This window comes from Urocampus carinirostris, chromosome 7 (assembly GCF_059441175.1).
Source record: "Urocampus carinirostris isolate Australia breed hairy pipefish chromosome 7, RoL_Ucar_1.0, whole genome shotgun sequence".
In the NCBI taxonomy this organism is placed as follows: Eukaryota; Metazoa; Chordata; class Actinopteri; order Syngnathiformes; family Syngnathidae; genus Urocampus; species Urocampus carinirostris.
Genome location: NC_142355.1, coordinates 18,027,223 through 18,051,347, shown reverse-complemented (window position 1 = coordinate 18,051,347; position 24,125 = coordinate 18,027,223). Strand labels below are relative to the sequence as shown.

At 40.0% G+C, this 24,125-nt stretch overlaps 1 protein-coding gene and 1 long non-coding RNA gene across 2 annotated transcripts; one reads left to right on the top strand and one right to left on the bottom strand.

The window, feature by feature from the left end:
- Positions 1-698: 698 nt before the first annotated feature.
- LOC148362512 (1-phosphatidylinositol 4,5-bisphosphate phosphodiesterase zeta-1-like) lies at positions 699-23,148 on the bottom strand. Its single transcript, XM_088339946.1, has 13 exons — positions 23,015-23,148; positions 22,872-22,938; positions 21,478-21,673; positions 19,605-19,806; positions 17,853-17,997; positions 17,619-17,771; positions 12,820-13,014; positions 12,523-12,679; positions 11,846-11,962; positions 6,846-7,018; positions 1,621-1,747; positions 940-1,089; positions 699-856 (listed from the first exon to the last, which is right to left on the bottom strand). Exons 3-13 carry the CDS (start codon positions 21,671-21,673, stop codon positions 774-776), a joined length of 1,698 nt encoding a protein of 565 aa, XP_088196072.1. The 5' UTR covers positions 22,872-22,938; positions 23,015-23,148; the 3' UTR covers positions 699-773.
- Positions 23,149-23,256: 108 nt separating this feature from the next.
- LOC148362511 (uncharacterized) lies at positions 23,257-23,837 on the top strand. Its single transcript, XR_015850818.1, has 2 exons — positions 23,257-23,477; positions 23,549-23,837. It is a non-coding gene; the product is annotated as an uncharacterized LOC148362511 (long non-coding RNA).
- The last annotated feature ends 288 nt before the right edge of the window (positions 23,838-24,125 follow it).

The window sequence follows — 24,125 nt, the reverse complement described above, 5'->3', positions numbered from 1 at the left end:
TCGTGTATTTCGGAATTTATTTCGGTGTGTATTTTGGAATTTATTTTGGTATTCAGTTTGTCATGTATTTTGTTTTGTATTTTGTCAGAACTTTTGTCGTGTGTTACATCGTAAATTTCGTGGTTCATTTCGTCGTGTATTTCATCGTGTTTTAGTCATGTATTTTGGCGTGCATTTCGTCACATATTTCGTTGTGTATTTTGTTGTTTTTTTAGTTGTGTTCTTGGTATCTTCTTTTGTCTCTTTCCTGCTGTATTTGATCATATATTTCTTTATGATTTTTGACGTGTATTTTGTCATGTTTTAGTCATTATTTCATCGTTTGCTTCTTTATGTGCTTGGTCGTGATATTATTTCACGTATTTTGTCAAAACAAAATGGCATCCAAATGAGGAGGGAGCCTAGTTACATTTGATTTTCACTTTGATTAACCAATAGGCTATAATGTACCTGCTAATGTCATCCTGGTACTAAGGGCACTACAATAGAGGGCAAAGCACACTGCTTGAAACCAGAAAACCAATAGGTGACAAGCTTAGCTAGTTTGACATGCCCACAATATAGTAAAATATAAGACAAAATACACGACATAACACTTGACAAAATACATGGTCACACAAAAATTATACCGAATAACTACATAACGAAATCATAAATATAAGAATAAATTGCATTCGTCTCATATATTAAACCATTACTTCAGTCATCAATGTGTAGTTTTTTATTTATCTATACATTTGTTCCTACATATAGCAGGATCAGTCCTCCATATTTTATGAGTACCAGACATATACGAAAAGCGAGGCCGGATCCAAGCTGCAACCGTCTCGGGACCGAAGAGGGACCCAGCGGTAGCCTGGAGGCACAAAGAACAAACGTTATTATTATTATTTTTTCTAAAAGGCTTAAATAACATAAATTTGTTGTGTTTTATCTGACCTTTCTTGAGGCTGTGAAAAGGCAATGTGTACTGGCCCACAAATTCACTGGACAGGAAGCCGGTCTGGTCTCGGACACAAAAGCGGATCAGACACAGTTCGGGAATGCTGATGCGGAAGTTCATGTCGGAATCCCAGTAAGGATTCAAAGCTGCAATAGTCATCAAAATCAGCAAAGGTTTAGAATTCAGATATGATCCAAGGTAAATTCCGGACAACAAGTGCACTTGATTAAAAGCATCCATCCATCCATTATCTGCACCGCTTATCCTCAGTAGGGTCGCGGGGGAGCTGGAGCCCATCCCAGCTATCTTCGGGCAGTGGGCAGGGGACACCCTGAACTGGTTGCCAGCAAGTCGCAAGGCACACAAAGACAGACAATTCGCTCACTCATTCACACCTAGGGACAATTTGGACCGGCCAATTAACCTGACATGCATGTTTTTGGAATGTGGGAGGAAACCAGAGTGCCCACGCAAGCACGGGGAGAACATGCAAAGTCCACACTGGAGGTTCGATCTCATGACCTCAAAACTGTGCCGCACACGCGCTAACCACTGCTAATAGGATTCTGAAGTTCGTCATGAGTCCTCAAAAAACATCAAGGATTATGAAGTGCTGATGAGTCATTTGAGTTTTTACTTTTTTCTCTGCGAAACATGTGAAGTGCTGAATTACTTACAATTATTTTTAATCGTGCTTGTGTTTTTTCTGTTGCAGTCCGAGCCGATGCCGTGGATCTCCACCTTGACAAAAGGGTCCAGGGCCTTGCCGCTTCTTGGAACAGGCAGGTTGGAGCCACAAATTACCTGTTGGCAGACGCATGCAATGCACATTGTTTGCATACACGCAAAAAAAAGTGCTTAAGGAGATTATTTTTATGAGGAAATGTCAAAAAAAGGACGGCGAGTGAAGCAACTCTTTGGTGTAACCGACTTAGCATTTATTTATATCTTTCAGAAACAAATTTCTGTTGTCTTCGATGTATTTCACAAATTCAGGCACAAAGGGTTTTACAGACTACAGATTATTGCAGATTACAGACTATTACCCTCTGATACACGGGGAAAAGGAAAAACTCTAAACCTCAACATGAGGAAATTAAAAAACCTTGAGATGGGGCCGCATATGAGGTATATAAAGGCTGGGATGATAGCGGTTCTTTTGACAGTTTTATGCACAGAATATTCTGGACACAAATGTGTTACAGCAATGTTGTAAATCTGCTGGTTATTCTCCTGTGTGTCCGTTTGATTCTATGTTGTGAAAAGGTTTATTCTCAAAATAAAGCCTTCTGTGATTAAGGGCTGTATAAATAAACATGATTTGACTTATATGTTGACTTAATACTTAATTTCAACATATTTGTCAGCAATTATTCAAATGGTTGATTTTATAATTCAAAAGTCTTTCACTACTTTTTCATCCGTTATTGGCACCACTTACCCTCAGTAGGGTCGCGGGCGTGCAGGAGCCCATCCCCACCATCTTTGGCAGTGGGCAGGGGACACCCTGAACTGGTTGCCAGCCAGTCGCAAGGCACACAGAGACAAACAACTCACTCGCTCATTCGCACCAAGGGACAATTTGAACCAGCCAATTAACCTGACATGCGTGTTTTTGGAATGTAGGAGAACACTCACGCAAGCATGGGGAGAACATGCAAACTCCGCACAGAAAGGTTTGTAGCTGGATTTACATCCACGACCTCAGAACCATGCCGCGGACGCGCTAACCACTAAGCTTTACTCCTTTTTATTTTTCTTAGTTACTTAATTTTATGAAAATGTTTACATGAATTTGGGAACTCTTTTGTTCATATATTTTATGGAAAGGATCTAAAGTTTCTTTAAACTTATGCTAAGGCTCACAGGTAATATCTTATAAATTGTTTTAAGGCAATATACGCCTTTTAAAGTGCGTCCATCACTTTGATTTTATATCAAATAGCATTGGGATGGTTGTTTCCTCTAATGTTCTCTGGTTGATAAATGGTAGTCAGCAAATACATCAATATTGGATTGTTTGGAGTGCCGCTCAGCTTTGGCGACATCTATCGGACTTATTTAAGAATTGATTGTGGCTCATTTTTCTTTTCCGCTTCTCTCAACTTCGTCTCGTGGGCCGGATTAAGTTTCCTTGTCAGGCTGGAAAGGGCCGCGGGTCATATATTTCCCACCACTGGTATTCATTTGAGAGGAGTAATTTTCTGAGGAAATACTATGCATAATTTTCAGGGCATTGACTCGATCCACATTGCAAAGTTTCCTCAGTGTAAAGTGATCAAACATTCGATGGTGACAGTAAGAATAAAAGTGTCGCCCCGTTTCAATTACACCCCCCACTCCGCTTCCATTATAACACAGAATGCAGCACATTTATAATTCATCCGTGAAGCTGCAAAGATTTTCCTCTTTGTAGTGAGCTTAGCAACCCCAAAAAATGGTCTCAAGCGAGCTTTTCTCTACATCGAAAGCATCAGTAATGGCGAAGTTGGTTTTTTGGGGGGAGCGTTGTAATGCAAATGAACATAAAGTCATCAATACGTGATGGCACTGAGATTTATGCGCGAGCATGGAATCAAGCAGAAGCCATTTGTAGTCTGCTAGCCTTTTTTATTCAATAACTGGCTGCATATACTTGTCACAATTTGCCCATTGCCCTCACTTGAGCCCACTCGTTTAGCCCCAGCTGCTGCTCGTTTCCTGATTGGTTTCCCTCCTAGCTAAACACAACACTCTCATTCACTCCAGGTCAGTCTGTCAGCGAACCTCCGCACATGCAAGGCAAGCACCTTTTGACTCTGACTCCTATCTGTTCTGTATCCTGCTTTTCTGCTCCTGGCTTCCCGATCATCTCCGACTACCTGACTTGAATGCTTCCTCAGACCACGCTCTGATCTCCAGCTTGTTTCCGTCCTCCGACCATCCTACGATCTCGAGGGCTTACTACTCCTCCTGCCCAGCGATCACCGGATCGCTGTCGTTTCTTTCCCCGCGGGTCTACTGTCTGTTTTGGTTCTGACATTACTAGATTTGCGTTAACTATTTATCATTTTCAAGTTAACATGTCCGGCAGTTTTTGTGAAACTATAAACCTGAACAGACATATTCTAGTTTCTTAGAAAAAAAACAAATATATATATATATATATATATATATATATATATATATATATATATATATATATATATATATATATATATATATATATAAACAAAGAAAAAAACAAACACATTTTTGGGTGTATCTTTAACATCACAGTAAAATAAAACATTGAAGCACTTATACCCTACTTTTTCCTCTATGAGGAAAATATGGAGTACAGATAGCATGTATAAATACCTTATTTTGAGTACTGATGATGGAAGGTAATATTAACATTGACTGCGTTCTTGTTACTGTTTCATAATTAGGAGATAAACATGAGAAATTCAAGATTTTTTGTACGTCATTATTTCACGTCGTTTAAAATTAATATATGCTAGGATTTATGTAGAATACTTTAATTATTTGACTGTGGGATATTTTTATAGTAGCTGTGTTGGTACTTGAAATCCGTATCAATGACTATGAAAGAGTATCACTCTAAAAATCAGTGTTCAATAAGACCCTTTTGATGTCTATTCTTGAGATTTTTGTGAATGAAGTGTAAGCTAAGGATGCACTACAATGTAAAATGATTAATATCCATCCATCCATCCATTATCTGCACCGCTTATCCTCAGTAGGGTCGCGGGGGTGCTGGAGCCCATCCCAGCAATCCTCGGGCGATGGGTAGGGGACACCCCGAACTGGTTGCCAGCCAGTCGCAGGGCACACAGGGACAGACAATTCGCTCGCTCATTCACACCTAGGGACAATTCGGACCGGCCAATTAACCATGACATGCATGTTTTTGGAATGTGGGACTCCGCACAAGAGGTTTGACCTCAGAACTGTGCCGCACACGCGCTAACCACTGCGCCGCTGTGCTGCCCAATATATATATATATTGGGATATATATATATATATATATATGTATATTTATATATATATATATATATATATATATATATATATATATATATATATATATATATATATATATATATATATATATATATATATATATATGTATATTTATATATATATACATATATATATATATATATATATATATATATATATATATATATATATATATATATATATATATATATATATATATATATACGTGTGTGGCCATTATTTGCACCGCTTATCCTCAGTAGGGGGGTGCTGGAGCCCATCCCAGCTATTCTCGGCCGGTGGGTAGGGGACACCCTGAACTGGTTCCCAGCCAGTAGCAGGACACACCGGTACCGACAACTCACTTGCACATTCATACCTAGGGAAATTCAGACAGGCCAGTTAACCTGATATGCATGTTTTTGCAATGAGGGTGGAAACCGGAGTGCCCGGAGGATACCCACGCAAGCACGGGGAGAACATGTAAACACCACAAAAGAAGAGTTGGTAGCTGGATTTGATCCCTCGACCTCAGAACTGTGCCGCGGATGCGCTAAACACTAAGCTTTACTGCTCCGAACTAGGGAACTCTGTTGTTCCTATCTTTGATAGAAAGGAGCTAAAGTGTCTTTAAACTTATGCAAAGACACCCAGGTGCTATTTCTAAATAGTTTTAAAGCAATCTCATGACCTTAGAACTGTGCCGCACACGCGCTAACCACTGTGCTGCCGTGCTACAGACACTGTATATATTGAATTAAAACCAATTTTGTGCCCTATTGCACTACAGGGCAGAATAAGGAAGGCATTTCAAGAAAATTAAGGGACAGGCTGATGAATAACTAAAGTACAGTGGAACCTCAGTTTTTGAACGCCTCTCAGTTCGAACAAATCGGAGTTCGACCAAAAATTTCGAGAAATTCTTGCTTCGCTGTTCGGTCAAAAATTCGGAGTTCGGACGCCGGTAATGCGTGAGTGTGTACGCTAGAGTGCGATGCTGAGCGGCGTACGGGTGTAGATCGCCCCCACCCCTCGTGACCAACTGTTATCACGTGCGCACTTGCCTCTTTTTGCTTTCGCTTTTAATATCGGTGAACGAAGTGTTTTAGCCCCTAACTATGCCTCCGAAGAAGGTCGGTGCAAGAAGGACAGGTGAAAAAAGAAAAGTTGTTTGTACTACTATTGCCTTTAAGAAAGACATAATAGCTAAATATGAAAGAGGTGTGCGAGTTTCCGATCTTGCTAGGGAATATAGCATGCGCCTTTATGCTAACCACCACAAAGGAAAGAAATCCTATTCATAATTCTTTTCTTTATCTTTTTTTTTTTTTACACGTTTGTGTTAGCGTAATCTTTCGTACGGAAGATTACGATAACGCGAACGTATGATTAGCCTGGGTTAGCTTTATGATTAGGTTGAACATTCAGGTAAACATTCAGGGTGTTGGAACTGAGCCCAAAATTCAGGGTGTTGGAACGGAGCCCCCTTTCCAATGAAGCGCTAGCCACTTGTGGTGCTAAATGACTTGCAAACGACCTGATTTTTTTATCTTTACACGTTCATGTTAGCGTAATCTTTCGTACGGAAGATTACGATAACGCGAACGTACGATTAGCCTGGGTTAGCTTCATGTTTACGTTAAACATTCATGGTAAACATTCAGGGTGTTGGAACGGATTAAAACGATTTACATTATTTTTAATGGGAAAAATGATTTCGGTGATTGAACAAATCAGTTCTCGAACAGGGTTCTGGAACGGATTATGGTCGAGAACCGAGGTTCCACTGTAGTCCTTTTGTAGTCTGCTTGTTTCTCCTTTTCATGGATGTGTGCGACCACATAGAGGTGATACGGTAACCACAACTCGCCCACAAGCAAGCGGTCACTGGTGGTATGGTATCATTGGGGCCAATACCTTCAGCAGTAGGTGCTTGGGTGGGACGCCACGTTGACTGATGCACGGATCAAAGCTCCTCTCTCTGGACGTAAGAACGCTCGGTTTAAGGACGTAGCCGCAGCCCCCGTTGTCTTGGAAACGGCCATCGTTAAGGTCCATGGGCAACCCCAGCGACTGGAAATTCAATGCAACTGCAAAGAACAACAAGAGGCTATCTCAAGAAACTAAACAAAAAATAAATACTGTAAATTCTGGACAGCAGAGGTCACCTGATTAAAAGCTGCATTAGCAAATTTAAGGGAGAAACTCAACTGTTTTTCTTAAATTTTAAACGGCAGGCTTATGTAGCCATACAAAAGATCTCTGTCACGTCAATGTAATACTTTTTTTTTTTAAATCAGCGGGGAAATGCCTAGAACAGAAAAGAAACACTGTGCAGTTATGGCTTTTTTTAGTTGGGAGGGTTTTGTATGTTTGATAGCATGGAGTAGAGGCACATGACGAGAGAGCACAGAGAGCCCATCTTCCTCTTTTCGAGAAAAGACATCTGCTCACATCTTTTGCCATACAAAGCATCACCCTTATACTGTGCTACCCTCTTCTATATGTCCAAATATAGAACGCTAAACGTTTTTGTTAAATCGATAAGCCTGTCGTCTTGAGGGTTTTGATGAGCCAAAGAGGTTTAGCATAGTGCGACAGTTATTTGGACATATACTGAGGCCTGCACAAAGACATTGTACCGCCATTAAGATACTAGTTGGGAACTGTGTCACGAGCAGTCAATATTACCACAGGAGTGTGATAAAAATATTTATATATAAATGCTTGGAACCTTTCTAAAAAAGTATTTGGCTGATTGACCATTCAAGTTGAATACCAGGTGGAGACATTGGTTGGCTTGAAGAGAGATAGGCGGCAGCAGCCTGTACTTGCCAAAGACACACCACGGGAAATGGTGCCCCAAACCCTAGTGGTTAACAGATTTAACTAACCAACAAAGCACCCAACCAACCAACCAACCAACCAACCATCAGGTGTAATTTTCCTAGAAGTCCACTGCACGGTTCTTAGTGTGTAATGCAATGTAATGTAATGTAATGTGTGTGCATTCTCATAGCATTGTTTGTATTTTGTCTCTACCATTTTCGGAACTTGTTTTTACATTGTTGGTATAATATTGTGTATTGAATTCCGTTATGACTGCTGGTGTTATGAATGTTTTATTTCTTTTACAAAACTATTATTTGTTGTCCATGAGTTGCCTGTGAGCAATTTGTTTTGCACCTGCATGGAATATTGAGCCAAATAAAGTGGCAGGAAATGTACTTTAAGTTTTCTATGAATGAGGAAAGAGTTGGGATTTATTATATTTTATTCGTCCCACTCCCTTTCAGGTATTGTTATGCATTGATGTGATATTTACATGTGCACACAAAGAGTGTAACTACCTGACATGAATGAAATACATGAAATGAATTAAATGAAAACTGTTGTTATATTAGGCTGTTATCAGTCTGATAACTGTCAGCCCTATGATTATCTTGTACCCCGCCTTAGTTAACAAATTGTGTGTGTTTTTAGTGGCATTCATAATGACTTTTTAATGTAGTAGTAGCAACTATGTCGCCTCTTCATCATTTTGAAGTGGAATTTTCGACAGAAATATAAATAGCAAAAAGGATGGGAGAACTTAAGATCAGTCGAATACCATGGCATGAGTGGAAGCTCATTGAACAATTTTGTGTTCATTGTTTAGACAATTTACGTTTAGACATACTATTTTAAAACACCCAGAAGCTCCCGCAATAGCACCTAGAGCAATTTGATTAGGTGATCGGTAGGAATGGGCGGAGTTATGCGCACATTCTTAATTCTCCTCACCCAGTGCAGTCTGCACTGAAGGTAAATATCCTTGTTTGCATTATTTTGTTACATTTTTGCAAAAAACCTTTGCTTGCACCTTGTTTTGCAACCATTATTGAGAACAAAAATGACAGTAAAAACGAGCCTCAACACTCTTAAATAACTGTGGGAGTGAGATGTATTTTAAGTGGTATATTTATATTCATAGGGGACACAGGAAGAAATTTATAAAATAATCATATTGCCAGGCGTTATTATTATTTAATAGATTTGATCAAATCATCAAACATCTCACAGTGAAACCAATTTGCTGAAATATTAGCTCGTCTGGAGAGGGGCTTTGGCGGTTTTCTTGAATGTTGTCTTAAATATATAATGTGGCTCTCTCAAAAAATATTACTTTTTTTTTGCCTTTATGGGTCTAAAAGGTTTCCGACCTCTGGGCTTGACGGTGGATAGGGACAGTTGGAATCTCATTCTGCTCGATTGCCCATTGCCCTCACCTGTGCCCGCTCGTTTGGGGCCAGCTGCTTCTCGATTGGCTCCTCTACTATTTAAACTCAGTGTTCTCAATCAGTCTCGGTTGGTCCGTCAACGAACCTCTGCACTTGCAAGGCATGCATTTTGACTCTGTCCGGTATCCTGCTCTTGTATCCAGTATCCGGTATGGATCCCATGTGTACCATCCTGTCCGGTATCTTGCTTGTGTAACCAGTATCCGGCATCGATCCCGTCTGTCCCGTCCTGTCCGGTATCTTACTGTTGTATCCAGTATCCGGTATCGATCCCATCTGTCCCCTCCTGTCCGGTATCTTGCTGTTGGATCCAGTATCCAGTATCGATCCCATCTGTCCCGTCCTGTCCGGTATCTTGCTGTTGTATCCAATATCCGGTATTGGTCCCATCCTGTCCGGTATCTTGCTCGTGGATCCAGTATCCGGTATCGATCCCATCCTGTCCGGTATCTTGCTCATGCATCCTGGATCCGGTATCGATCCCGTCTGTCCCATCCTGTCCGGTATCTTGCTCGTGTATTCAGTATCCGGCATCGATCTCGTCTGTCCCGTCCTGTCCGGTATCTTGCTCGTGCATCCTGTATCAGGTATCGATCCCGTCAGTCCTGTCCGGTTTCAATCTCGTCTGCCCCTGGCTTCCTGTTTTCCCGTGCCTGACTTCTCTGTCTCACTTCTTCTGCCCAGTTATCGCCGAATCGCTGGCGTTTGTGTTCCCACACTTGACTGCCCTGTTTCCTTAAAATAAAGCTTGAATGAAAACGTTACGCGTTTGGGTCCAATGTCTGTTCGTGTTCTGACATATTCATCCTTTTATGCGTCTTAGTATTTAGATGATGCGACATTTGGCTACCGAAGGGAGTCCCAGCTACTCCTGCTCTTTACCCGTGCTTCGAATTTCTCCACTTTGACTTTCAGAGGCAGAAATCATCAGATCATCACCCGTCGCGGGCTCTTGCAATGCTTTGTTTAAATCAAACAGTCAGATTCCTCTTGTCTGCACCAGTTTTAAGCCACCTGCTACGTGTCGGCCGAGGCGACCTGCAGTGTATAAAATGTAGCTGGTTGTTGTCCGGAATTTACGGTAATTAGATTTAGTGGAGCGACTTTCAACAATACCGTGGCATCAAAAAACATCAAGGTGCTTTAGAGAAGAAACGCTGTTGCTGAAAGCCGGAAAACGACAGAGTAATCTTTTCGGGAAACTTTCTAGCACAACCTAATCCGGCGTGCGTTGCTGAGCATTCAGCTGCATCACTTGAGAGAATTCAGCTGATTTAACGCTGATTGATCCATTTTGGCACGAATTGGCGGTTGCTTGCTTCGTGCCGTATGAGGACGAGGCGGGTGGGGAAAGTAGCACGAAATCAGACTTTCAGGAAGCGTGACGGCAAACACCACCGTCTAAAAACAAAATTGATGAGATGAAAAAGGAACTGAGGTGAATTCTTTTAAAAGGCTTCAGGTGAAATATTGATTAGGAGGCCAGACTGGGCTGCAGGGAAGCCTTTTTTTGCGGCTCATTATCGCAATTCGTTTTTGATGTCGGACAAAGTCATTGCCCCAAACGTTTTATTTCAGTGTTTTCCGCCGACGATAACAGCTCAGCTCTGAACATTTCAAAAAGCATTTCATGCAGGAAGTACCTTTTGGTGTTTCTGTATGCTAATGAGTTCATTTCAGGTTCACACTGTCCAAGTCGGATAAAAAGCATTTTTCAATAGCTATTATGCTATATCATGGGGAAACTTTGGGAGTCAGCTAGCCGAATTGGCCAGACATTTTGAAGTGCACCTTAAAACACAGTGCATATTATACACCACAAAATACAGTGGATGAAATTGGAAATTCAGTTGAATTAAACTAAATGAATGAATACTGCAAGTGGTAACTATTCTGCCTTTGAGAAACATATAGAGTGCCCGTTTCTGGTTCAGTGCCAAAATTGGACAGTAGTTCTGACGCCAACTTTCGAACACTCATTGCAATCCTCTTTAGACAATTGTCCATAACCATGAAACTTCTTGTGATAACTTGAAGGGAGATTTTTGTATATCGTAATGCTTTGTACAAATCTAGGTACTCTTGTTTGAGTTGTTATATGATAGTACGTACAGTAACTTCTGCATTTCCGAAATATATAGAATGGCCTTGGAATGCCTTCTTGTGGTTAACATGTCAATTGTCTGTTGCTAGAATTTTTTTTGTGATGGAACCAGATTGCATATGGCTAATCTATGTTCTGTGAAATTAATAATTTGAATTTAAATGAATTTATTTATTCTTTATGCAGCCATAGCTTTTAGTGTAGTTTTATTAACATGCGCATTGTAGTTCGGTGCGCCTTATATATGGAAAAGAATACTAAAGACTATTTTTTAATGACGCACTTTATAATCCGGTGTGCCTTAAGAGTGCTCAAAATATGGTATGTTTCATGTAGTCGAACATATCGATTGCTAGAATGGTATTAGAGGTTGAACGATACCAGTAATGCATCTTACAGTTTTCTTGTATGTTTTGGAAAAGGTTGGAGATGACCAGAAGACTAACACAAAACCTTAAAACAACAACTAATTTCACTGTCGTAGACTGAAATAATACGGTTATCTCAAGGTCAATTGCATACTCTTGACACACCGAGCTGCGAGCCGACGTTCCAAAACTCTTGCGGGTTGTAGTTGGATGAGGACGTCCTGGATCCGGCTGGATAAATTCTGCTTAGGAACCTCTGGTTGTGCACAACAAAGTCTTTACCTAAAGACAAAATGGCACCACAATTAAGAGACGAAATGAAACGAGTCTTAAGTTTGTGAAAAAATCCTACAGACAAGATGTCAGTATTGGGTCAGAATTTACTTACTAAAATTTTCTAAAGTGTTGAACAAAAGTGGATGCAGCTAAGATCATTCCCAGATAGTTATGAACAAAAATAATCTAGCCTCATTCAATAACTATATGTACTTTTCTAAAATTTGATGAATATGACCGATCAGTATTATGAAATGAAGTGTTATTTTTCAGAAATACTCTAATCCAGGGGTTGGCATCGGGTTGTAAGCCAGCTGCTCACTTTCATGTAACTAAAGGAGTGAGAGGTTCTGCTAACTGAAACCTCTCAAAAATGATTGGTCTGAAACACAACAGCTGCAATGGCAGCACAATAAAATCTTGGTTGGCTTCAATAGCAACAACAAGGCCATTTACCAGTCATATATGTAAAGTTCTTTGGAGAGTTACGACCAAACAAAAACACTTTAGCTTCAAACGACGCCTGAGATTGAAACCGCTTCTCCTTTTTTGCAGTATGACACTACCTGAAGCTCTGACCAGTTTGCGGGCCTTTTTCTCCGCCATGGACGTGTTCTCGCATGAGTTCTGACTGTCTTTGGAATGAGCAAAGCTGACAAACTTGACCGAGACGGTGTACACCACCAGGTCCGACAGCGCCTCCGCCACCACCACTTTTTTCTTCTGCTCGTCGCCGCCATCAGGTGGACATAGACAAGAGAAAAGTCACGTCTTTGCAACGAGGAGACAGCATGCTAGCTTGTGTTAGCATCACCGTGGCCATCTCATAAGCTCTACGACCTGCTCAGGTGGCCCTGACTCACTTTCTTCTTTGAGTCTCTCTTTCTGGGGGACCAGAACTTGGATGTGCTCTGTTGATCCTCCTCGTCATCTTCTTCCTCCTCCTCCTCCTCCTCCTCACCCTCATCGGCACTTTCCACCTCTGTCCCTGAAGCTCCCTCTGGCCTAGTACGAGGCTTTAGCTTTTTATTCTTGATCAGGATCTTATACTTTAGGTCCTGTGTGACCATTTGCCCACATACACACAAACACACGCATACGTACATGCAGAACTTTAGGAAATGTTGTTCATTTTATGTAACACAAGTACAAGACAAATTCAGGTACTCATACGAATATCTGTCTGGATGAAAGAGTTATTACACATCACTATTTTAAAAAAATTCTACCATGAGACTGCAGTTTGAAATTATTCACATGAAAAAAAACTTTACCAACCATTTTTGATCCCAACTATGTCTACTCTCCCGTCCTGGCTTACAACTTGTTTCCGACCCCGACCACGCTTTGCTCTCCCATCCAGGCTACCGACCAGTGTTTCCATCCCTGACACCACCATCGCTCGCTACGGAAGATCTTCTTCCGTGTTTGGATCACAATCCGAGTGCGAGAGCGACTTGCTTCCTGCGTCTAGCAAGCACCGGATTGCGGGCGTTGCCCTTCCTCTCTCTATCTCAATAAACTTGTAATAAACATGACAATGTGTATGCATCAGCTGGTTACCCACAAAACTGCTTAAACCGTGAATTGACTTTACTCATCGAATCTGACCTTTTCTACGTTTGAATATATCAAAATACTTTTGAAGTGGTTTTAAACTGATTTATAACTTAAAATGTATCATCACAAACTTCTACCCTATTTAATAGAATTTTAATCCTACAGAGCCCAACCGAATAAAATATGTCTTCTCTCTAATGGAATTGAGCTTGAATAGTTTTGCACCCTACTTGGCAAAAATAGATTTATGCTTATAGCATTTATGAATCAGTACGTACTTTCTACGTTTCATATTGTTCTACATTGAATACAGTTGAGATAGTTTGCCATTTTCCGTATTAGTACTATAATCTTTCATTTTGACCTTAAATTCATAGAAAAGGGAAGCCTTCCTTCCTTTATTAAAACTCTACTTCTGCTCTATTGCCGAAGGATCAGTGAGATACAAATATGTGAGGCCTGCTATCTGTAAATTACTTCTTTCACCATCCCAACAATAAAAAATATTGCAATGATTTACACAATGATCATGAAATTTTCAAGCAAAAAATATTGGTATCATATCTGTATTGATCAATACTATCATGCATTTTCTTGCATGAAATCAATAAGAAAATTACCTGTATCGTTCAACCAAATAAGTGTCTGGAAAATGAATGAATGACTATATGACACGCAATCATGTCATCTCAATCCTCAATAAAACTACCGTATTTTCCGCACTATAAGGTGCACCGTGTTATAAGGCGCACCTTCAATGAATGATATATTTTTAAACTTTTTCCATACATAAGGCGCACCCCATTATAAGGCGCTACAAGTGCATGCTGGTTTAAGATCAGGTAATTGTGCAATTTTGTAATCGTAATCCTGTGCAGTCCTTCAAGACATTTTTGTGATTAAGGGCGTCATAAATAAATGTGACTTAACTTGACTTGGCTACAGTAGAGCATATAGTTACGTAATGCAACCGTTAGATGGTGCCGCGCTAAAGGGAATGTCAACAAAACAGTCAGATAGGTCAGTCAAACTTTATTAATAGATAACAAACAAGCTTTCCACAACTCCATTCACTCTCAAAATGAATAAACAGCTGTTTTATTATTTTCTCTGAGGTAAAGCATTTTCGTGAAACATCATTAACATCTTTGAACAACAGCAAGGCGTAACATTTTACTTTTCCTCCATTTAGTCAACACGCAAAAAAACCTCTGATACTGTTATGGTAAATTAAACGTTAGTGCAATCGCAATTTAGTGACACTCGTAATGTGCAAAAACAACAAGTGCAAAACAATAACAGTAAAGCAATAACATAATAACTGTAAAATGTAAAACGTTGTAGTGGGTTTTACATAATTCACCCATGGAACCATTGTTCAGTTAGCGAGTTCCTAGGGGGCCTCTTAATTCTGCCGGCTCGAGCCACTCTCGTGTTCGATTCATTAATGTTGAACTCTCTCGCTCCTGCTTTATTCCCGTGTTCTACTGCGTGACTGATCGCCTTGAGTTTAAACTCTGCGTTGTAAGCGTGTCTCTTGATAGGAGCCATTTCAGGGTCGCAATTACAAACCCACAAATAAAAGAGAATCGTTGTTTAATATTTCCCAGTATGCACAGCGCACTTCTTCTACGCGAAAAATGGAGTCGGTGGCTGCTTACCGTAAGTTGCGAGACCTTGTAATTCAATATTGATCCATATATAAGGCGCACCGGGTTATAAGGCACATAGTCAGCTTTTCAAAAAAAATCAGATTTTATGTGCGCCTTATAGTGCGGAAAATACGGTACTACAATTGTCGCAGTGATGACTAAAAGGTGAGATGAGATGTCTGAGATAAGCGTTAATTGCATTTAGGGCCAGACACTCCCAGCTACAATCTGATTTGGATTAAGATTCAGATTTAATTTATTGGTTTATTGTTTTAATGGCACTTAATCCGAACAGGATGGCCTACAGTTAGAGTTGGATTACCATAAATGTTTTTATATCAAAGCACCATGGAGATTCTATGTGACTTACTGTTCGAAGTCCTTATCTTTTATGCCTGCAGCAAGACTAGTTGGTCTTCTTTAAACTCAATAATAAAGATATCAGAGATTATTTTTTGTCCTTCATGTGAAGATGAAAACATTTCCAGAACACGCTAAGCAGGCCATGAGTCAAGCTCTTACTCGATGAAAAACTTTCTTGCCGTACATTTTAGATAAGTAAACAAAATGAGGGAAAAAACCCTACATCCAACTCCTGATGCAGAGATTAGGGCTCCAACAAACAATTATTTAATAGTCAATTTGTCACCAATTATTGAAACGATAAGTCAAATAATCTGATAATCACAAAATATGTTGTGCATTTTGTGAAATACACTCAGTGGTAACAAAAGTACTAAAGGATTCTTAATAGTTTTAAAATTAGTTTGTCGTTTTTAACAAATGATCTGTATTCTTCGGACTGGATTTATTTAATTTCAATTAAGTTTTACAAGCATATTCTGGCATAAGGATACAGCGCTCTTTTATTGAAAAATACACACACCAAAATCTACAATGCATGTCATCAACACTGTATTGGCTTGAATGGAACTTGAATTTTCCAGATGTGACTGTTTCATTCGACTTTCAGGTGTTCTTTATCTTTAAATGTTCGTGCATCACTTAGGTACTGCCATGATACGCAAGTTATGTTCTGCAAACCTTGGTATTAGTCATTTTATTTGCCGTTCCAAGGATAAAATGCTCCCAGACATTAGAAGTTTAGGTCCTCGTAATTGCATGTTGCGCCTTCATTTAATAGAGACGCATGAGTTGCGTTCAGAAAAGATTATGATAATGTTAGATGCCTCATGCTGTTAGAAAAATGTCTCTGGCGACAATAGTCATTGTCGACTATTTATTTTATAGTTTTTTTGTAGACAACGTCAACTAATTTGTTTCAGCTCGATGTGAGAATTAAGAATTATGTTTCGGTTTTCTATTCTGCGATGGGCTGATGCAATGATTTGACCAAAGGATGTGGATAAAAACTTGGAATACTAAGATAAGGGCAGCCCAGATGACGAGCACAACGCTGAAGGAGAGAAGGAAGAGGCTGACGACCAAAGTCCGCCCAGTAAAGAAGACGAAGACATGGATGTTGATAAAGGGGATGAGAAGAAGAAGCATTGGCAGATTAGGTGAACGTCAACTAAATAACTTTGCGAACATTGATGTTTTGCTTTTACTCATCAGTACTGTGACGATTTATTTCCCCCTTAAAAAAATTTATTTTAATTGTGCATATTGTAGGCAAATAGAGGTTTGAAGATTGTACTTAGAGCTGACCTACAGTTATCTCATCCCCTCACCTCATTAGCCGTACCGCTTATCTTCATTAGGGTCGCGGGGGGGGGGCTGGAGCCCATCCCAGCCATCTCCGGGCAGTGAGCAGGGGACACCCTGAACTGGTTGCCAGCCAATCGCAGGGCACACAGGGACGGATAACTCATTCGCTCAATCACACCTAGGGACAATTTGGACCGGCCAATTCACCTACAGTTATCATTTTCAATAATATAATGGTTTAAAATGTTTTTAAATTATGACTTTGAAGGTAGACAAAGAAGGCACAGGCAGTAAATTTGAATATATTTTCAGAAATAAGTGCAACACCGCCACCCTTCTTCAAAGAGCATGTTACAATGAGATCTCAATCAGGAAGAGAAGCCTCATTTAGCTGTAAGAACTCATTTGGACTCAAACAAGATTCACACAGACCAATGATGTGAAGTTTGTGATCATAAAAAAGATCATTAACGAGTAAAACTTAAGGAGCAACCAATCTAATATTTAATAGACCAAGTTTTTTTAACTTAGCTGAACTCTTTTGAGTTTTTCCTTGCTGTCATGTAGGTTTTGGATCAGATGGTGTAATAATAGTCTGTAGTTTGCAACAGTCTTTGGCCTGTACAGCCCTTTGAGACTCCTTGTAATTAAGGGCTGTACAAATAAACTTGACTTGACTTAAAAATATACTATTTATGTCTAAAAATGTTTGGAATGCATATACCATCCTAAGTAAAGCGTTTTAGACAAATGCAATTATATTTTGAACACAGTCTTACGTTTGGGCTGGGGAGGTCTGCCGTGGTTGCATATTCCAAGCGCTTATCAAGCAGTTTGTCCCCAAGTATGGAGGTAAGGTAAATGGCCATGACTTCCTGCTGCTCCTTGCAGCAATGATTCTCCAGAGACAAGATGACCGGGTAAACCGATACCTGCCGGAAACAGTCAGCACATGCTATTTAATTGGCTGAAACAGCAAGAATTGTCTTATACTCGGACACATCGCGCATTACCTCGAAGGCATGCTGGTCCACGGTCGTGATGACGTCCTTGAAAAGAATTTTAGTGGTGAGGGTGTAGCCATGGTAGACGATGGGCTCCATACCCGGTCCATCCCAGCAGTCGATCTCCAGACAGCGGCAGCCTTTTCTCAGAGCGCTATGCATTGAAAATCACTTACCTGTGAACTTATACATTTTCCACATAGTATACGTTTTTTGATCATTTTAAATTTTGTACGCCGCATTTGCAATTTTTGTATGGGAAATATATATATATATATATATATATATATATATATATATATATATATATATATATCCATCCATCCATCCATCCATTGTCTTCCGCTTATCCGAGGTCGGGTCGCGGAGGCAGCAGCGTTAAAAGGGAAGCCCAGACGTCCCTATCCCCAGCCACTTCCTCCAGCTCATTCGACGGGACCCCGAGGCGTTCCCAAGCCAGCCGAGAGACATAGTCTCTCCAACGTGTCCTGGGCCGCCCCCGGGGCCTCCTGCCGGTGGGACATGCCCGGAACACCTCCCGAGGGAGGCGTCCAGGAGGCATCCTTATTAGATGCCCGAGCCACCTCAACTGGCTCCTCTCAACGCGGAGGAGCAGTGGCTCTACTCCGAGTCCCTCCCGGATGACTGAGCTTCTCACCCTATCTCTAAGGGAGAACCCAGCCACCCTGCGGAGGAAACTCATTTCGGCCGCTTGTATCCGGGATCGAGTTCTTTCGGTCATGACCCAAAGTTCATGACCATAGGTGAGGGTAGGAACGTAGATGGACTGGTAGATCGAGAGCTTTGCCTTTCGGCTCAGCTCCCTCTTCACCACGACAGACCGGTACAGGGTCCGGTCTATATATATATATATATATATATATATATATATATATATATATATATATATATATATATATATATATATATATATATATATATATATATATATATATATATATATATATATATATATATATATATATATATATATATATATATATATATATATATATATATATTATTTATTTATTTATTTTTTTAATTACTCGTCTGGCGTATTTCGGCTCTAATCCAAATCAGTTCAGTCACTTGTAGCAGACAAAAACGTCTTTATAGAGTGCTAATAATGTCGCTGAATTCTAAATAGTCCGTTTTGCTGTGAGTTTATAGCTATCTCTTTCCGTTTATAAGGTGTATCATCGCTTAATAAGTGGACTTGCAATCACCAATAAGTGGATTAATAGGCTGAGTTTGACTGGTATAAAGCAGGAGTTTTAGCTCTTAGAGTTATCACTGGCACCGGTGGACTCATCAGACGTTTTTTTTTTTTTTCATTGCAAGGGAATGGAGCCACAAAAAGACAGCATAACAATAATGTGCATTCCCCAACAGATATCATCGTAAAATAGAAAAAGAACATTTGTTTCAACTTGTAAAAAGAAGCATTGTATTCTTTCATTTGATGGAACTGGTATGCATACATAATCATACAAAGTACTATTGAGTAGGTCTTGAAATATCAGTCAACGATCCTTAGACAACTGACAGATTAATGGATAGGAATTCATTAATCTACTGAGCGTATTCGAAAAAAATATTGTATATGTAATACACTTTCCGCTCATTGATCTAATTTGCCATTTTTGGGCAAACTATATTGTTTTCTCATCTCTTTTCCATTTTTCCCAAAAGTATTGTAGAAAACAGATGACGTGTTTTATAGCAGATGTAAAGAAGTTGGAATTGAAATGGGCTTACCAAACGTAGGCGTCCAGGTGGCTTTTCCCAATCAGTTGGTCGCCTGTCAAGTAAGTGTTGTGAGATGAAGAGATGAAGTAGCTGCTAAGTGGTTGGTTCATGTCTTGGTACACACGCTTGTGGTTCTGATCCAAAACGCAGCAGTCTCTGGACTCCATGTAGCGGAGAAACCCTTCAAACGTCATGCACTGACTTTCTATGGCTACAAGAGCAAGAGCGTCAACTTTTGCTGTCCCAGATGATGTTACTCTGTCCGATTTTTTTTTTACAAATTCGAGCAAAACAAATGAGAAAGAAGAATTAGTGCTAAACTAATTAGAACATGGTTGACAGAAAACCAAAGGACCATTTGGATTAGTATGTTATGCAGGAAGCACGGCAGTGGCCCAAAAATAGCCTACAGACAATAATCAACACAGCCCAGAAAATCATTGGCTGCTCTCTGCTTGGTCTGGAAGACATTGTATTAAAAATGGGTAATGTATAAGAAAATGAGTATTCATATTTTCATTTGGGTATTTTGTTGCTGTTAAATGTATTCACTATTTTCACTATTACTATTAATACAAAAGAAAATTGCACTTACAACTTAGGCCAGTCTCCAAGCACTACCTTTAAAATATATTTGCCCATTCATTAGGAAAATATCTTTATTGTATTTTCCTTTTTTAATTCTTTATTACATGTTTATCCTAGAGTGCCATGTCTAATTTTGTTGCAAACAATGTTAATTACATTGCTATCAAAGACAATTCGGACAATTCTATTCTATTCTCTTCTTTTTTAGCTTGGAACTTTTCAAGTACGACAAAAATTTCTAAATCAAGAAACTACTTTATATTTTCAGTAGTTTTGTTGGGGACAGCCGAGAACCTTTACCCACCAGAAATGATCAGAAACTGAAATAAACATCCATACAATCTCATTCCGGGCAGCACGGCGGCGCAGTGGTTAGCGCTTGTGCAGCACAGTTCATGTCATGGGAACCTGTCGGGGTTCAAATCCAGCTCCAGACTTTCTGTGCGGAGTTTGTATGTTCTCCCCGTGCTTGCGTGGGTCTCCTCCGGGCACTCCGGTTTCCTCCCACATTCCAAAAACATGCATTTCAGGTGAATTGGCCGGTCCAAATTGTCCCTAGGTGTGAATGAGCGAATGAGTTGTCTGTCCCCGTGTGCCCTGCGATTGGCTGGCAACCAGTTCAGGGTGTCCCCTGCCCGGAGATGGCTGGGATGGGCTCCAGCCCCCCCGCGACCCTAATGAGGAAAAGCGGTACGGCTAATGAGATGAGATGAGATGAGACAATCTCATTCCAACTTTGACAGCATACAGAAATGAAACACTTCATTCCATAATTTTTCGAAAGCAGTCACCTATACTCATTGATTTCATATTTTCCAAGTTTAGACTTTGACACAGCATTTATTTTCAACAAAATATCTTTATTTGATGCAGCTTTATCAAGCTATATTCTTCCTTGGTCACATTAAACACTGACCTTTTTGAAGCTGAGAGCTACTTTTTGTTACTGATTGGCCTCATTATGTTCATATCAAATTAATCGTGGTACTGTATTTTTGTGTCCAATAACTAATTGAATGTGTTTTAGTAACCAGGAAGATGTGTTTTATATCTATTTAGGGTTAACTTGGTAGGCCGGAACGGATTAATTACTTTTCAATTAATTCATATCGAGGAAAATTTGCTCTTTACTCCAGATACGAGCATGATCCTGGAACAAATAAAGCGTATATAAATAATGATTACTGACAGGACATGGAATCTCATCATACCTACCAGAAGCTTTATTTTTGTGACGAAAGGTAGGTTTCCACCCAGTGTCGGCTCAATTAACCCTAAGGTTCTCTTCACTCACCTGCCTTCTCGATCTCATATCTTTGGATCAAACGCTCTGCCGTTCCCTCATCGGCAGAGAGCTCCTGTTGCTCCTTGTGAAGAAACCTGAGCAAAGAGCTGGCGGGTAGCGTGGCCTGCCCTGAAGCGTAATTGTCGAAAAGGTTCTTGATCTCGCCTCTCTTGGTGGACGGGGGCTTGCTTCTTCTCATTTTCATCTGCAAACAACACTTTTTACTCTTCCAATCGGATCTCAGTTTTTCTTTCATTTATTACACAACAGTCAATATCAGTGGTATCCAGAAGTGGCCCACGGGAAATAATATAATAGAATATTTTCACATAGTTGAAAGAAAAGGTAGTGTCCACACAAGGAGTCTCAAACTAAATTTTTCTGGGGCACACCGAAGCTTCAAATGCTTCAGCATCGTAACATACATAGGTCAAAAGAATGCTTGACCAAAAAGTACATTTCTCACTATGCCTGTTGGCTACGATACCCCCAGAGTGACAGCTCGCGCCACTTCACACCAGTATTTTCATGCCAATGCCAACTTGAGAAATAACAGATCTTAAATGTAAAATTGGATATTTTTTTAAAACAGTGATACCTCTACATATGGGATTACTTTTTGGAGGACTGTGCTCCTACAAACAATTGCACCTAGAGCAAATTTTCCTGGTATGGAATAACTGAAAAACAATGTATTTGTTCCCGGCCTCCCCAAAGCATCCAAGTGAAACCTAAGTAGCTATAAAACACGTCTTTCTGCTCCCTAAAAACACATTCAAATAATAATTGAACATAAGCATACAGCAATAAGATGAATAAGATGATTATAAAATGACTTTGGAGACCCATTCTCTAATAACATCTGGAAATTCCTTTGAGAATAGCCCTTACGGTGGAGTGGCCCTTGGTGAAAATGAGTTTCACACCCCGGCTTTAAGTAAAAAACAAGAGCCCAATACATCTTCCCTGTTTTCTGCCCTCCAAAAAGTTTGGACACCCCTGGTATAAACCTTCGTATACAGGGCAGTGACCTACCCCCATGCTTCTCACTCCTATCAGTCTTTGAGACATGCACCGCTATCCAATTGGAACACATCTCACAGATTTCTCTTTCTTTTGTCCTGCAAGTCCTCTCAGTTGTGACATGGGTCCCTACTCAAATATTTCACATCACCCAATGAAAAGAACTGAAACTTCTACCATTTTGATTAAAGCACATGGATTGTGCGCCTGTGGTGCACATGAAGGAGAGAGCTCACTTATTTTTATCTGACTCATTGATTACACAGGAGCACTGAAAAAGTTGGACAGGTACACATTTGCATGTCATGGCCATAAGGTTTTTTTCTTATCAAGAGAGGGAAAATCCTTCTCCAAAGGCACAAGGCATGAATATTGCATACCTGTAGCAGTCCCTCGGCTTGAATCAATAAGCGCAGCTGTTATTGACATCTTCAGATGCAGTAGAAGCTAAAATGGATATAAACAACCAAGTGGGTATTACACAAGATATAGCAAGGTCTTTTTGTTACTCAAGGGTGCTTACCACGTTCAAAGATGCTGATTTGAATTTTGTGTCATCTCTGCTCTGTTTACATTTCGGTTGTCTTTTTTACATTTTATTTTTTTACGCCCACTCCGAAAGTTGAAATACCCACACGGAGCTTTCTACTATGTGACATCACCTCTCAAGCGTCCTCATCTCATATTGACATCATTATAGAATTGCTGATATCATTACAAAGATGTCTCTACATTAAAGTTCTTCAGTTCAAATGATAAAGATTATGTATTTTTTAAGGTTAATGTGCATGTTGTAAAGAACTTTGCAACTTTCGACATCGCCTCCTCTTCCTTTTGTCTCACAATTGAATAATGGTTTAGGTCTTGTGGGTTATTCCGTCAAAATGAGGAATAATGTCAGAACATTTTCCTTCAAAATTGAATCCAATGATCGAATCAATCAACTGTTACTAATGACTGAATCCCGTTTCCCCTTTGGTGGCTGGGTGAGTATTCTGATCAAATTCCCCCGATAGTCTATTTTAAGTATAATGCTATCACAATTTTTTTTTCATAGGTTTCCCTGACCCACCTCCTCTGGACCAGCTCCCTACTGCCTGACCAGAAGCGTTCTGAGACCTCTTGAGTGGGTAGTTGATCAGGTTATGAATTGAGGTGACCCGTGCAATATTGATCTGGTTTAAATCACGACCTATTGCCATAAAGAAGTTCCCTAACGTAAGCTGTTTCCTATGTGCCCATCTTCCACTTTATCACTCAATATTCATATTTAATCCATTTGTATTGACATAAGGTGTCTCATTCAATTTTCTTCTGTACATTTGTAGTAAAGAAATTTCCTTGTATATCATTGTGTGTGTTGACTAAAATATACTAAAATCTGCCGTATAGAAGAAATCACAATATAACTGTGCATGTAGCCACACTTCAGATCAGTGTTTCCCGAAGTGGGCGGTACCCTGGGGGCGGTGGAAAGATCTGGGGGGGTGGCGGGTTGGTGGGGGGGCTGTAGGGGGTCGGCAGGCCGAAGTCGAAGTCAGAAGTTTGAATGTAGTGCCGTTGTGAAACCGTAACCTTTTTTACAAAGTTTTGTAGTGAATGATGGAGTTTTGGCCAACCACAATTGTTATTGT